At 39.1% G+C, this 13,849-nt stretch overlaps 1 protein-coding gene across 1 annotated transcript in view; it reads right to left on the bottom strand.

Moving 5' to 3' along the window:
* AHI1 (Abelson helper integration site 1) overlaps nt 1-7,375 on the bottom strand; it is a 218,121-nt gene extending 210,746 nt beyond the window's left edge. Inside the window, exons 1-4 of the mRNA XM_010844305.1 lie at nt 7,122-7,375; nt 6,374-6,436; nt 2,292-2,359; nt 698-822 (exon numbers count right to left, since the gene is read on the bottom strand). Coding sequence (XP_010842607.1) covers nt 698-822; nt 2,292-2,301 — 135 coding nt within the window. The 5' untranslated portion in view covers nt 2,302-2,359; nt 6,374-6,436; nt 7,122-7,375. The remainder of the gene's footprint in view (nt 1-697; nt 823-2,291; nt 2,360-6,373; nt 6,437-7,121) is intronic.
* Nucleotides 7,376-13,849: the final 6,474 nt, after the last annotated feature.

Here is a 13,849-nt window from a genome sequence, read left to right as displayed (position 1 = left end):
CTTGCATGAAGTTACTTATTTGTGCTTGTGTGTGTATCTGTGAGTACACAGAGATTATGCTCAAAGGAGTGTATGAAATGGAAACAGAAATAGAAATAGCGAGACAGGTTTGAAGAATGAATAGTGCCTTAACTGGGATACTATTACAGACTCTAATACCCTGGGAATCAGGTTGTAGTTAATTTCTGACTTGTTTAGTATTTCTTTGAGTTCTGTATCTTCAGTCCATTCAAGGGTGATACCAAAAAATTCTATCATTTGAAAGTGTACCTCAAGTACAAAAGGGTAACTCTTCCTTTAAGAGTCCATTGATTTCCCCTGGTTCTGCTGGGTAGAATCAGTAGAAGAAGTCTATATGAGGATAAGCCATTACATATCTGAAATAAGATATTACTTCCTAAATTCTTCACAATTCTGGGTTAAAAATAAGGGTTTTCTGCAAGACCGTGTAATACGGCTAGTTTGCGTTTCTCTGGTATCCCTGGTCACTTCAACCAGATGGTCTGTTATTCATGTAGGACAGCACTCAAGAACTCGATACTCCAAGAGCGAGGCTGATTTGAAGGCAAGCTTTGTTTTACAATGTGATTGACCATTTTGCTGTTTTTAATTTCCAAAGTTCCTTAGAGTTTTCATATGAAACTCTTGGTTTTATGCAGATATTCAAGTCAACATTGCCAAATGATGAATTACTCACTGAGATTTTTTCTCCAGGTTGGGCAATTTTCTTCTTCAGTTTTTTTCTTTCACGTATTAGATCATTGTGGGCCTTAAGCAACTCCTCAAAGCGAACTTTGGTCTTCACTTTAGCTTCACTCTCAACTACAAATGATAATGACTCATGTCATTTTCTCTGCAACTCTTCTATCACATACATTATGATAAAAAATAAAACCCCACAGCCTCGCAAATACCTGCTTTAGTTAAAACAGTTGACGAGTCCTTTCTTAAACAACATTTCTTTTGGATTTGGTGACACCAAACTCACTTATACCCCACTTACCTTCTGGGTTACTCCCTCCAAAAGTTTCCTTTGCTAAGTTAACTTTTTACTTACCATGCACACAGTATCTGCCACTGTTAGTTATGTGGCCTTAAAACAAGTCACTTAACATCTCTAAACTTCATTCTCCTTATGTGTAAAGTCAGAATAATCCTAAGTCAAAGATCACTTTTTCATGAAAAATGACTTAACGCGTGACTGGCCAACAATCAAGCCTTCAACAAATATTAAAAGCTGAAAGTTGTTTTCCCCTTTAAAACATAAATCAAATCAGGCTAGTCCTTGCTTAAGACTGTGAGTTTCCCAGTTCACTGAGAACAAAATAAAGCAAGTTGTTCACATGCCCTACATGGTTCTCATTTCCTGGCCTGTCTACCTCTACAGCTTCAGTTAAAAAAAAAAAACAGCCCGTGACATTCCTACATTCTAGCCAGACATACCTTTTTTTCTTTTTTAGCTCTTCTGCCAGTACAGACAATTTCCCACATGAAGCTGCTTCTACCCTGTGCAGACATCTTCTAACTCCTCACACCTGGCTGGGGTTAAATGTTGCCTGTGAAGTGGAACATTTCCTGACAACCTCATCTATATTTCTCCATTTCTCACAATGCAGACTTTTTTTCCTTCACAGCACTTAACCCAGCTTGAATTTGTATAATTATTTGTATACCTATATATATATATATAAATATACTGTGACTCTCCCACTATACCCAGTAGTTCATAACGACGTCCCTAGCTATTATGGGGTCTAGAACAGAATAAATACGCAAACATGTTTCAAATAAATGCTGAATGAATGAATGCCCCAGGGCAGGTATTGGGAAACTACCTGCAGGCCAGTCAACTCTTTTAATAAAGTTTTACTGAAACACAGCCATACCCACTCTGTTAAGAATTATCATGGCTGCCTCTGTGCTTCTACGGCAGAGTTGAGTAATTATAGCAGAGACCAAACCTAAAATATTTACTAGCTTGCCTTTTAGGAAAAAGTTCACCAAAGTCTACTTTAAAGTCAAATATCCATTTGATAATAAAAAATAAAAACTAACCATATGTTATTTACTCTGCCCAGCTGAGTCCCAAATTGCCAGCCACTGAATACATATTAACCTTAATTACCAACATTTCACAGAAAGAAATATCAAACTATGAAGTATCTATAAATGTTATATTTGGTTGATGATATCTACTTTACTCCTTAATTGGTTAAAGAATCCCTTAAAATAATCCAAACTTTAAAGTAAATAACATGCACTGCATATAAAAAATTTCATAGAAATCTTACCAGTGGGCATATCTCAGCTTTATGGAGAGCACTGAGTGATAGTATAAAGCATTGATTCAGTCAGGATCCTGTTAAAACAAAGAGATTTATTTGTAAAATGGATTTTCCAAATAAAAATTATAGAATATTCTTCATGCAACATTATGTGATTGTCCACTATCTCAACAGGTTAAAAATAAAACTAAGTTCACTTATCCCTATCTTATATCAACAACTTAAATATATCTAAATCAGTTTAGAGTCTTAAAGTGAAGCAAACTGGATCAAAATTGAGCAAAATATGTATATATTGAGAAATTTTTTTTTAATTATTGAAAGGCAACAAGCGTCTTACTTAGTATGTTTTTAAAGTATTTGGGCTTTCCTGGTAGCTCAGATGGTAGATAATCTGCCTGCAACGCGAGAGACCCTGGCTTGATCCCTGGGTCAAAAAGATCCCGAGAAGGGAATGGCAATCCACTTCAGTATTCTTACCTGAGAATTCCATGGACAGAGGAGCGTGGTAGGTTACAGTCCATGAGGTCACGGAGTCAGACATGACTGAGCGACTAACACTAAAGTATTTTAAGTAAATAAATGGACATTTCAATGTACTTCTGAGAAACCAAACCCCATATCGGGATTGATTTTCCCAAGTGCATACATTATTGCACTAGTAAAGTATACTTCTGGGTGGCACATTCACAGATAATGAATTTAAATATTTCTGTGCCTGCCACTGAAAATACTGCTACAACAGAAGGTTTAGCACAAATATTCATTCCATCTTCTCAGATCAATACCTGGGTGTGTATCATTGTGTACCTAAAACATGGATAAACTCAGTATATATATTCTTAAATTTTCAATTTTTTAAAAGATGAGGGTGTCTAAAACATTAATTCTCGCATTAGAACATAATGTGCACACATTTTTAAGAATAAAAATAAAGACTTAATTTTTTTTTTAAATTTGGCTCAACAGTTATGAGTTAAGGTTCTAGATCACCAGAGATCCACATCCATGTTCCTTTAGTATTAGTGGTACTTTGGACAGAAAAGTCTGAAAAGAAATGCTAAAAAGAATGTTTATACAAATAAACTAATTATGTGAGTTAACTTCTATAACAACTATCCAGTACACAGACAAAATAGACATCATTAAATCCACAGAGTAAAACCTCCCATTCCTTATTGATACGAACCAGCATTAACTCTTTCTAGATGATTTAGATCTAATAAGGCAGATCATCTTTCTAATCTACCCCAGATTAGAAAAGAGAGAGGCTGCAAAGCCAACTGCATCAGTAACTGAAACCTGGCCACACATAAATATGAACAAATATAAAGCAAATAAAGATTTAATATTTAAAGTATTCCATAGTGATTCCCTGGTGGCTCAGACAGTAAAGAATCTGCCTGCAATGCAAGAGACCTGGGTTCAGTCCCTGTGGGATGATCCCCTGGAGTAGGAAATGGCAACCCACCTCAGTATTCTTGCCTGGAGAACTCCAGAGAAAGAGGAGCCTGGTGGGGCTACAGAGAGTCACAAAGAGTCGGACAGAATTGAGGGACTAGAACTTCATAGTGATTCAAGAATCAGGAAGATGGCTGAACTATGACTCTGAGCCATCAAGAAAGGCTTACTTCTTTTGTTTTATCCTGAGCAGAAAATTTATGACATTTTAGATGCATTAAATAAAAACTCCTAAAGAGAACAAAGAATCAAGGATGATTCTCATGGTTTTCAGACTTGAATAATTAGACCAGTAGTATTATTAATTGGAGTACAGCACAGTATAGGCATGTCGGAGAAGGCAATGGCACCCCACTCCAGTACTCTTGCCTGGAAAATTCCATGGATGGAGGAGCCTGGTAGGTTGCAGTCCATGGGGTCGCGAAGAATTGAACATGACTGAGCATCTTCACTTTCACTTTTCACTTTCATGCACTGGAGAAAGAAATGGCAACCCACTCCAGTGTTCTCGCCTGGAGAATCCCAGGGACAGGGGAGCCTGGTGGGCTGCCATCTATGGAGTCGCATAGAGTCGGACACAACTGAAGCGACTTAGCAGCAGCAGCAGCAACAGTATAGGCAAGTATAGCGGAGTTGTTTATAACAAGTCTTGGAATTACTGTAATCTCCCATAGTTACTTGTATAGGCTGGGCAATTTGTTTCCTTATCTGTAAAGTCAGTCGAACGGCAACTATTTAGAGGACTGTTGTTAAGAGTTAAATGATTAAAAGACTAAAAGAGTGCCTCAGAACAGACATCAACAACACTGGCCACAATTATAATAGATATTTCTTACAGGGACACTCAGTGAACTTAGTGGGACATGTTGGGCTGATACCTGATGGATATTAAGCAGCTACAAGCTCTGGCTCTACTGTCAGATTCCTGGTTCTACCCGTCAGTAGATTAATCTCTGTGGACTTCAATCCCTCATCTTTCAAAAGAGAATACTAGTAATAAATGACTTATAGGGTACTATAAAGATTAAATAAGAATATGCAAGTAACACTTAGCACAATGCCTAGAGTATGGCAAGCTCTTCAAAAATGATAGCTATTATTACTGTATACATACATACATATAGTGTATGTGGGTGTGTATAAGGATGGAGATACATATACATATAATCCATTTATGTGAGTAGACAACAGAATATAGCAATCCAGTGATGAGACAGAGGATAAAAATTTGGGCATTATTTATATTTGTGATGATTGCAAGAAAAAAATGCTGGAAAGCAAATTTGGGGCCCACAAAATAAACTAAAAGACATCAGGCAGCAAATGAAAAACTGGGAGAAGTAACCAAAGGAAAAAAAGAATTTCAAGAAAGAAGTGGTCTACACTGTGCTCCTGAAGTGCCTTGATCTTCATTCCTCCTTCTGCTTCCTGAATTTTCACTCTGATAAACTACCCACCCCTCCCCAACCAAACTGCTAGCTTGAGGGACGGCTAGGCCTATGCTCTCTTCATTTATGTATTCCCATTTTAAAAGGGGGTGGGGCAGTAATAGGGTCAAAAGGAGTCAGGCATAAGCTCTTGTTGTGATAATTACTGAATATATGGCTTTGGGCAAGCCACTTAATCTCACTAAGGCTTGTTCTTTTTTTTTTGCCTGGGAAATGAAAATGGCACCTACTTTATTATAAGGAGAAGAGGAAATACTGAAAAGTGATCAGCACAGTGGATGGCCCATTACTTTATGTGATTATTACAGTATTAAAAATAGACAATTATGTGATAGACAAAACATACTTATGTATTCACATTATTTACTATTATTTAATAGTCTAATGTACAATCCAATTAGTAAACACTAATATTATTCAATGATGAACACAGCAAATACACTACAGAAATAATCATCTCTAAAAGGTAATGTGTACTATAGCAAACACCTTAAATAATGACTTATATTTGATAAGAGCATCAAGGAAAATTAAGGTCAAACTTAAAAGGACATCTGTGAATTTCATATATGTCATTATATTTAAAAACTTCTCCTTCACAATGCCTTTAACAGGACCTGCTAAGAGATATTAATACAAAATAGGAAAACAGTGTTACATTTCATCTCATTTTATTTTTTCTCTAAACACCTCATTATCAGCCAATAAATGACTAAAGATCAAAGAAAAAACAGGCAGAGGCTTGGATGATTCACTCCTTAACTGAATTTTACAGCATGGGAAAAAAGGAAACAAAAACCTGTATACATATCCAATCAATAAATCAAGATAGTCTTTATAAATATGTAAGATTATAAATATGATGAAAATTTTGGGGCATTTAAATTTCTTTCACATGTATTTTTTAACTTTACAGAGTCCTCATAACAAGCAATCTTCTTCCATAAGACCCAAGCAGTAACAGCAATCATAAATGCAACAGGTGAAAAAACTGTTAGCATCCTTTTCTCAGAAGAAGGAAAAGTCATATACTCCAGTCAGTAGATGTTCTTACAGTAATGCTGAAAAGTAGCACAGCCATTTGGAAGAGATTCCTAAATAGTATATATTTCCTTCTATTTGTATACATATTGAAACGACCCTATTACTGTAACTAGACTTAGAAACGTAACAGATCACCTTTTCTCAGACGTAATTAAGAAGGCATTTCACAGGTTCAAGATTCAGCACCAAGATGACACCCTAAAAGGAAATAAATGTACTTAGTGAGCATCTGATTTAAATGCTGTTAAACCAGATTCCATCCTAAAGGAGATCAGTCCTGGGTGTTCTTTGGAAGGAATAATGCTAAAGCTGAAACTCCAGTACTTTGGCCACCTCATGCCAAGAGTTGACTCATTGGAAAAGACCCTGATGCTGGGAGGGATTGGGGGCAGAAGGAGAAGGGGACGCCAGAGGATGAGATGGCTGGATGGCATCACTGACTCGATGGACGTGAGTTTGAGTGAACTCCGGGAGTTGGTGCTGGACAGGGAGGCCTGGCGTGCTGCGATTCATGGGGTCGCAAAGAGTCGGACACGACTGAGCGACTGAACTGAACTGAAACCAGAATCTGGAATAGGAAAGGCAAAGATTGCATTCACTCTTTCAGGACAACACGCTCAACGCTTCGGAGAAGATCCGCCCAGGAACGGGAGAAGAAAAGTAAGTACGTAGTGGTAACTCTCAAAACCACATCTCTTCACTCCGCGGAGCTGGGCCGGTCAGACTGCCGTGGCCCATCGCGGCCCCCGTCCGCCCTGCTGCGCCCACCGCCCCCACGCCCTCGGATCTGAGCAGCCCGCCACGCTGCTGCCCCCAGAGAGGGCAGGACAGGCCGAGTTCCCGGGCCCGGGATCCCGCCACCACCAGCCTGCAGGGTACTCACACAGAAGAGGGCGCAGAACTGCCGACAGCGGGTCCCCAGGGAGCCACCGCCCGGACCGTGCGGGGCGGGCTGGGAGTGATGTGGTCACCAGCCACCCCAGCCGCCCGCCTCCCAGGCTCTGAGCGCCCGCCTGGTGCCGCAGTGCAGGCAGCGCGCCTCCCGCCGACGTCAGCGCCTGCCTACGCCGCCGTCCCCATGACAACCGATGCGGGCCCTGCTCTCCGTTAGGACCTCTGCCGGACCTCGGCGCCCCTCCGTGGCTCCGCCCCTCCCGCAGCCCCGCCTTCTCCGGGGTCCGGAGGCGCTGCTGTGTGGCGTAGGTGGAGGCGGCGCGCGCGCCCTCAGACTGCGGTGGGGCGCGCGCTCCGGGTCCGCGCGCTGGACTCCTCGGGCTCGCGCGGGCCACGAAAGGGAATCCGTTCTCCCTGGAGCGGGAACACTGGGAATACGCAGGTGCTTCTCGGAGCTTGCTACCGTCCCGTCTGTCACCCGGAAGAAGCTCTCTGATCTTCAAAACTGTAGCCAGACGAAGGCTGTCGTGGAACCCGCCAAGGCAAAGAAACATGAATGATGCCAAGAAACACACTTGTCAAGCCACCACCACCACCACCCTCCCCTACGCGATCGTACCCACGAAATGAAACATCCTTTCAAGCGTGAAGAATACAGAATTGTACCACAGACAAAATCTTAGGGAAAAAAATTATCCACGATTCATCTGGTGCTGAGTTATCACAGTTATAGTGAGATAACTATGTGTTTAAAACAGAACAGCAGCCCCCAAAAGGTCATCTTCTGCTACACCCAGGGCCCCCTCCCACGTTCTAATTTTTGCCACAGGCGCCATCTTTAGTTCTGAGTCACCAGGGATGGAAAAATACTAGTCAAGTCAGTCCAGGACTCTTGCATTTTCTGCAGTTGCAGTCACACTAAAACCTGTTGCTTCGTTTGTGTGGTAAGAGCATTATGCATATTTCTTTGGAGTCCAGCTTTTCCATTCCCATTTGCCTCTGTACACACTTCAAAGCGTATCTCATTTGTTTTTCCAAATCCTGTGAGAAATTAGCGGTAAGTTTTAACCAACCCAGTAGATCCCCATCTTTCCACTTAAAATTTAATTCTCTTTCCAGGTTTCTATCTTGGCTTTATCCTCCCAGTTTTCTAGTTAAATTCCTGTAGATCCTTCCAAATGCCTTTTAACATCAAATCATGTCCATTCTACGTTTCTAACATCCCCAGGGTAAGATCTGTCCATCTTAACTCCCACTGCCTTCTGTTCAACTTCATCACTTCTTATTGGGAGTGTTGTGAGATGGCCTCATTACCAGTCCCTTGACTCCAGTTTTGATCCCTGAATTCCATTCTCCACACTGCTGCCATACTGACCTCACTGAAAATGGGAATTTGATACCACTGTCCTGAAAATTGTTCAAAGATGATCGGTAGGAGAAAGTTGTGTTACTTTGCCGAGGATAAAAGACACATCTCTCATTGCCTTGTTTCAGTCTCATGCATAATTCATACCCTTTCATGCCCTAGTTCTTGCACATGCTGTCCTGTCTTCCTGAAGAATCCTTCCTTGTAAAATCCTGCTCCTCCATCTCAGCCCAAATGTTGTCCATGCTTTGAATCTTAATCAGGTTAACTAATTTCACCAAGTATTCCTGGTATATATCTTGTTATGTTTTGGACACTGATTCTATACGTTATACTCTAACTGTTTGCATTATACATTAATTTCCCAAGCCCTAGTGTCTACCACAATACATATCAAGTAGTTCATACTTTATAAACATATGTGAATTAGTAATAGATGACATATATTGGCTTTACAATTCAGGTATTTTATGCACTTTTCATCAATCCTCACAGCTGTGATGTAAGTACTTACTTTACAAAGACAGGTTATAATTCTAGCTTGTTACTATACATTTTAATAACACATTCCACAGTCTATTAGACTGGCTGAGATGCATACCTGTTACCTCTTGCCTAGACCTTACAACAGCTTGCAGAGAGAGGTGTGTGTGTGTGATGCTAGTGGGGAAGAGTGGTCAAGGATAATTCACAGCAGGTGACATTTAAGTAAAAATCTAAACAATGTGTAGAGTTATATAGGTTAGGAAGAGTTTCTGGGTAGAAAAAGATGGAGTATATTTCTCACTGAAAGAAAACTTGACATAATCCAAGAACTGAAGTAAATTCAGCATGGCTTATTGAAATGGTGAGAATGACAAAGGGGGCTTTTGGAGGAAATAAGACAAAAGATAAGCAAGTTTTGAGGAGATCTAAACAGTGTATTGTGAAGTCAATGAGGTACTATTGAAGGGTTTTGTTGTTGTTGTTGTTGTTGTTTAGTCACTAAGTCATGGCCAACTCTTTGCAGCATCACGGACTGTAGCCCTCCAGGCTTCTCTGTCCTTCACTGTCTCCCACAGTTTGCTCAAATTCGTGTCCATTGAGTCAGTGATGCTATCCAACCATCCCATCCTCTGCTGCCCCCTTCTCTTTTGCCTTCAATCTTTCCCAGCATCAGTGTATTTTCTAATACACTAATTAGCTCTTTGCATCCAGTAACCAAAGTATTGGAGCGTCAGCTTCAGCATCAGTCCTTCTGATGAATGTTCAGGGTTGATTTCCTTAAGGATTGGCTGGTTTGATCTTCTTGCTGTGCAAGGGGCTCTCAAAAGTTTTTTCCAGCACCACAGTTCAAAAGCATCAGTTCTTTGACACTCAGTCTTTGCTATGGTCTGGCTGTCACATCTGTACATGACTACTGGAAAGACCATAGCTTTGACTATATGAATCTTTGTTGGCAAAGTAATGTCTTCGCTTTTTAATACGCTATCTAGGTTTGTCATAGCTTTCCTTCCAAGGAGCAAGCATCTTTTAATTTCATGGCTGCAGTCACTGTCTGCAGTGATTTTGGAGTCCAAGAATATAAAATCTGTCACTATTTCTACTTTTTCCCCTTCTATTTGCCATGAAGTGATAGGACAAGATGCCACGATCTTAGTTTTTTTAATGTTGAGTTTTAAGTCAGCTTTCTTACTCTTCCTCTTTCACCCTCATCAAGAGGCTCTTTAGTTCTTCACTTTCTGCTATTAGAGTAGTATCTTCTGCATATCTGAGGTTGTTTTAACCATGCAGTTAAATGGTCAGCTATTAATTTCAGAAAGATAACTCTGGCTGCAGTATAGAAAAATGGATGGGAAGAAAACAAATATAGAGCCAGCAATATTAATTAAGATTATGTTGTTGTAGACTATGTAAGATATGCTAGTGGTAGGGGCAAGACTGGAAGTGCTCAGGATGAACAGAAGAGATTTTTGGAAGGTAGAAAATGTTAGGACTTGGTGATTGATTGGATGGAGAGGTGAGTGATAGGAAAGAATAAAAAATGATAAACAGTTTTTTCCTTTCCTGATGAAGAGGTAGCAAGCATGTCAGGGCCATAATGGTTACATAAAAGAGGAGTGAAGAAATAAGTGTGTTGGGGCTAATGAGAGGCAATCTTCTTAATGTAGAAGGGAGTTACAAATAGGAAAAAGAGCAATTCCAGAATGACTTTTGTGATGGTGTTGTTGGATTGAAATTGAACTCACAGTCTTCAATATATATGTAAACACATACAGAAATACAGATAAAGTGCTTGTGTACATGTGTATATATGTGTCTCCTATCTATCTATCTTTCCCTTAGCTCTCTGTTCAGAATCTCTAGGAGCAATAATACCTTAGAAGCAATGAGTACATAGCACCCAGACCTTGGTTTCTTAACACTATTCTCCATTGATAGGAACTAGAGGCCCTGGAGAAATGACTAATCCAGAGCAGGAGCTTGGCAAATGTAACATGACCTTGGAAAATCTTCTTGCACTAGAAATTAAACAAAAATGGATGTGAAGAAAGTTCTCACAGAATGATGGAACATATCAATAGTGAAAGCCACTCAGTTGTGTCTGATGCTTTGTGACCCCATGGACTCTGTAGTCCATAGAATTATCCAGACCAGAATACTGGAGTGGGTAGCCATTCCCTTCTCCAGGGTATCTTCCCAACCCAAGGATTAAACTCAGGTCTCCTACATTGCAGGTGGATTCTTTACCAGCTGAGCTACAAGGGAAGCCCAGAACATATCAAAGGGACAGGGAATTCAGCTTGAAAGGGCCCGCATTGCCACCTTTGGGTCAATCTGAGCATCTGTATAATAATGTTAATAAATTATGATCCACTAAAAATACTTGAGTCCATACTGACATAAATATATGAGTTTTTAAAAATGGGGATAATTGGAGAAGGAAATGGCAACCCACTCCAGTATTCTTGCCTGGAGAATCCCAGGGATGGAGGAACCTGGTAGGCTGCCGTCTATGGGGTCACACAGTCAGATATGACTGAAGTGACTTAGCAGCAGCAACAGCAGCTCACGCCAACACTATTTGAGAAAATTATATGGAAATGTTAGGTATATTATTAAGCTGTCTACAAAGAGAATTTATTATAATAAAGGATATGATAGATAAAAATGTTAATTATTAAAAAACAATAAAAATGGGGATAAGGAAAGTCTCTTCCTTACATTAGATTGCTAACTAATAAATGTAGAAAGAATGATTTAGATAGAAACATCACTATTTAGCAGTCTTTGTAGTACAGATTGATTCAGACAAGAATCCTCAATGTACGCTCAGACTAGAAGGTGAGAGTTGTAAGAGATACACACACACATACACACACCCATATGCATACATATATGTATATGGCAAGAGATCGTTAAAACACACTATTTTGATATTTCTGCTCAAAAAATGCATAGCCTGAATCTAATCACAAGGAAAGATAAGACAACTCCAAACTGAGGGACATTCTACAAAGTCATAGACCTGTACTCTTCAAAAGTGTCCAGGTCATGATAGACAAAGGAACACCTAAACATCTTCAGTTTGTAATAGACTAAAGAGACATGACCCCTGAATGGACCATATGACTCTGAATTGGATCTTTTTGTTATAAAGGATATTACTGGGACCATTGAGAAAGTGTGAATGGGGTCTGTGAACTAAATGGTGGCATTTTAACAATGTTATTTTCCTGATTTTAATGACCATGGTAATGTAGGAGATACCTTCATTTCTAGAAAATACACAGAGAAGTGTTTAAAGGTCATGAAGCTGTAGGCTTACAACTTACTCAAATGGTTCAGAAAAATAATAATGTAATTTTATAAGTAAATAAAATATATACATATATATATACAGACACAGAGAACAATGAAACAAGTGTAATATATCAGCAATTGGAGAATTTGTGCAAAGGTGTTCCTTTTACTATTCCTGCAATTTTTTTCTGTAATTGAACATTTTAAAATTATAGAAAATGGTTTTAATGTACTGAGGTTTCTGGCTTAGATACCTGGTTGAAAAATGGCTAATTAATTAACAATGGAAATGCAGGAACAGCAGATATGGAGGAAAAAATGTTTTCAGTAGGATATATCCAGTAGGCATTTGAGTATACAGTTAACGTATTCATGAGTCCCATTCAAATTGGAAAAAGCAAATATGCTACTTTTACTTACTTTCATTAACCAAGATCAAGACTGAGGTCACTCACTCTATTAGAATTAGGAGAGATGAGGAATTATGAGTAGTGGTGGTAGTAATTACCATTTACTTGGCCAATCATTCATGAAAATAGATTTAGGGTATTCAAAATATTAAATAAAAATAGTGAATTTACTGAATAAAACATAAATATGGTTGATACATAAACTATCCCCAGGACAGGACCGTGTTAAACCAATCAGAAGAAATGTTGGTTTTACTATTTGTATTAGTTTTCTAGGGCTCCTATACAAAGTACCACAGACTGGGTGGCTTAAACAACAGATTTAATTTTTCACAGTTCTGGAGGTTAGATGTTCAAGATCAACGTATCAGCAAGGGGTTGTTTTACTTCTGTGGCCTCTCCCCTTCCTTGGCTTGTAGAAGGCTGCCTTCTCCCTGAGTCTTCTTATAGTCTTCCCTCTGTACTTGTGTGTACTTGCCCTAATCCCTTCTTAGAAGGATATCTGTAACACTGGATTAAAACCCACCCTAATGACGTAATTTGAATTTAGCTCCTTAAAGACCTTGTCTCCAAATATAGTCACATTCTGAGATTCTGTGGACCAGGATTTCAGTATATAAATTTGGGGGGACAACTCAGCCCTAAACACTGCTAGAGTAAGGTTCAAGATGCTTAACAGAATCCAGTGATTGGACCTTGTTTAGATTCTCATTAAAAAAACCCCAACTGTATAAAGACATGTCTTAGGCAATCCCAGATTTTCCATTATGGGTTAAGTATTACACAGTATGAAGAAGTTTTTATTTCTTAATAGATGAAAAAATGGTATTGTTGCTATGTAAGAATATCTTTTAAAGTATGTAGAATGACAAGATATCTGAGATTTGTTTTAAAATATTCCAGAAAAAATGAAATCTGAAGGGGGAAAGATGAGACATACACACCTCAATTTTGATAGCTGTTGAAGCTGGCTGATAGATTCCTGGTGTTTTATTACACTTTTTCCTTGTGTGTTTAGAAATGTTTTTAGTAAACAGGAAAAACAAAAATAGAAAAAGTCATATTACAGAGAGTTTAAAAGACAGAACCAAGGCAAAAGGGAAAAATAATCAGTACCATTCTCAAAGATGATTTCAATTGGTTTTTTTTTGGCAATTT

This window comes from Bison bison, unplaced genomic scaffold (genome assembly GCF_000754665.1).
Source record: "Bison bison bison isolate TAMUID 2011002044 unplaced genomic scaffold, Bison_UMD1.0 scf7180017864198, whole genome shotgun sequence".
NCBI classification, from domain to species: domain Eukaryota; kingdom Metazoa; phylum Chordata; class Mammalia; order Artiodactyla; family Bovidae; genus Bison; species Bison bison.
Note: the sequence above shows the minus strand (reverse complement) of the source record. Positions and strands in the feature narration are given on the sequence as shown.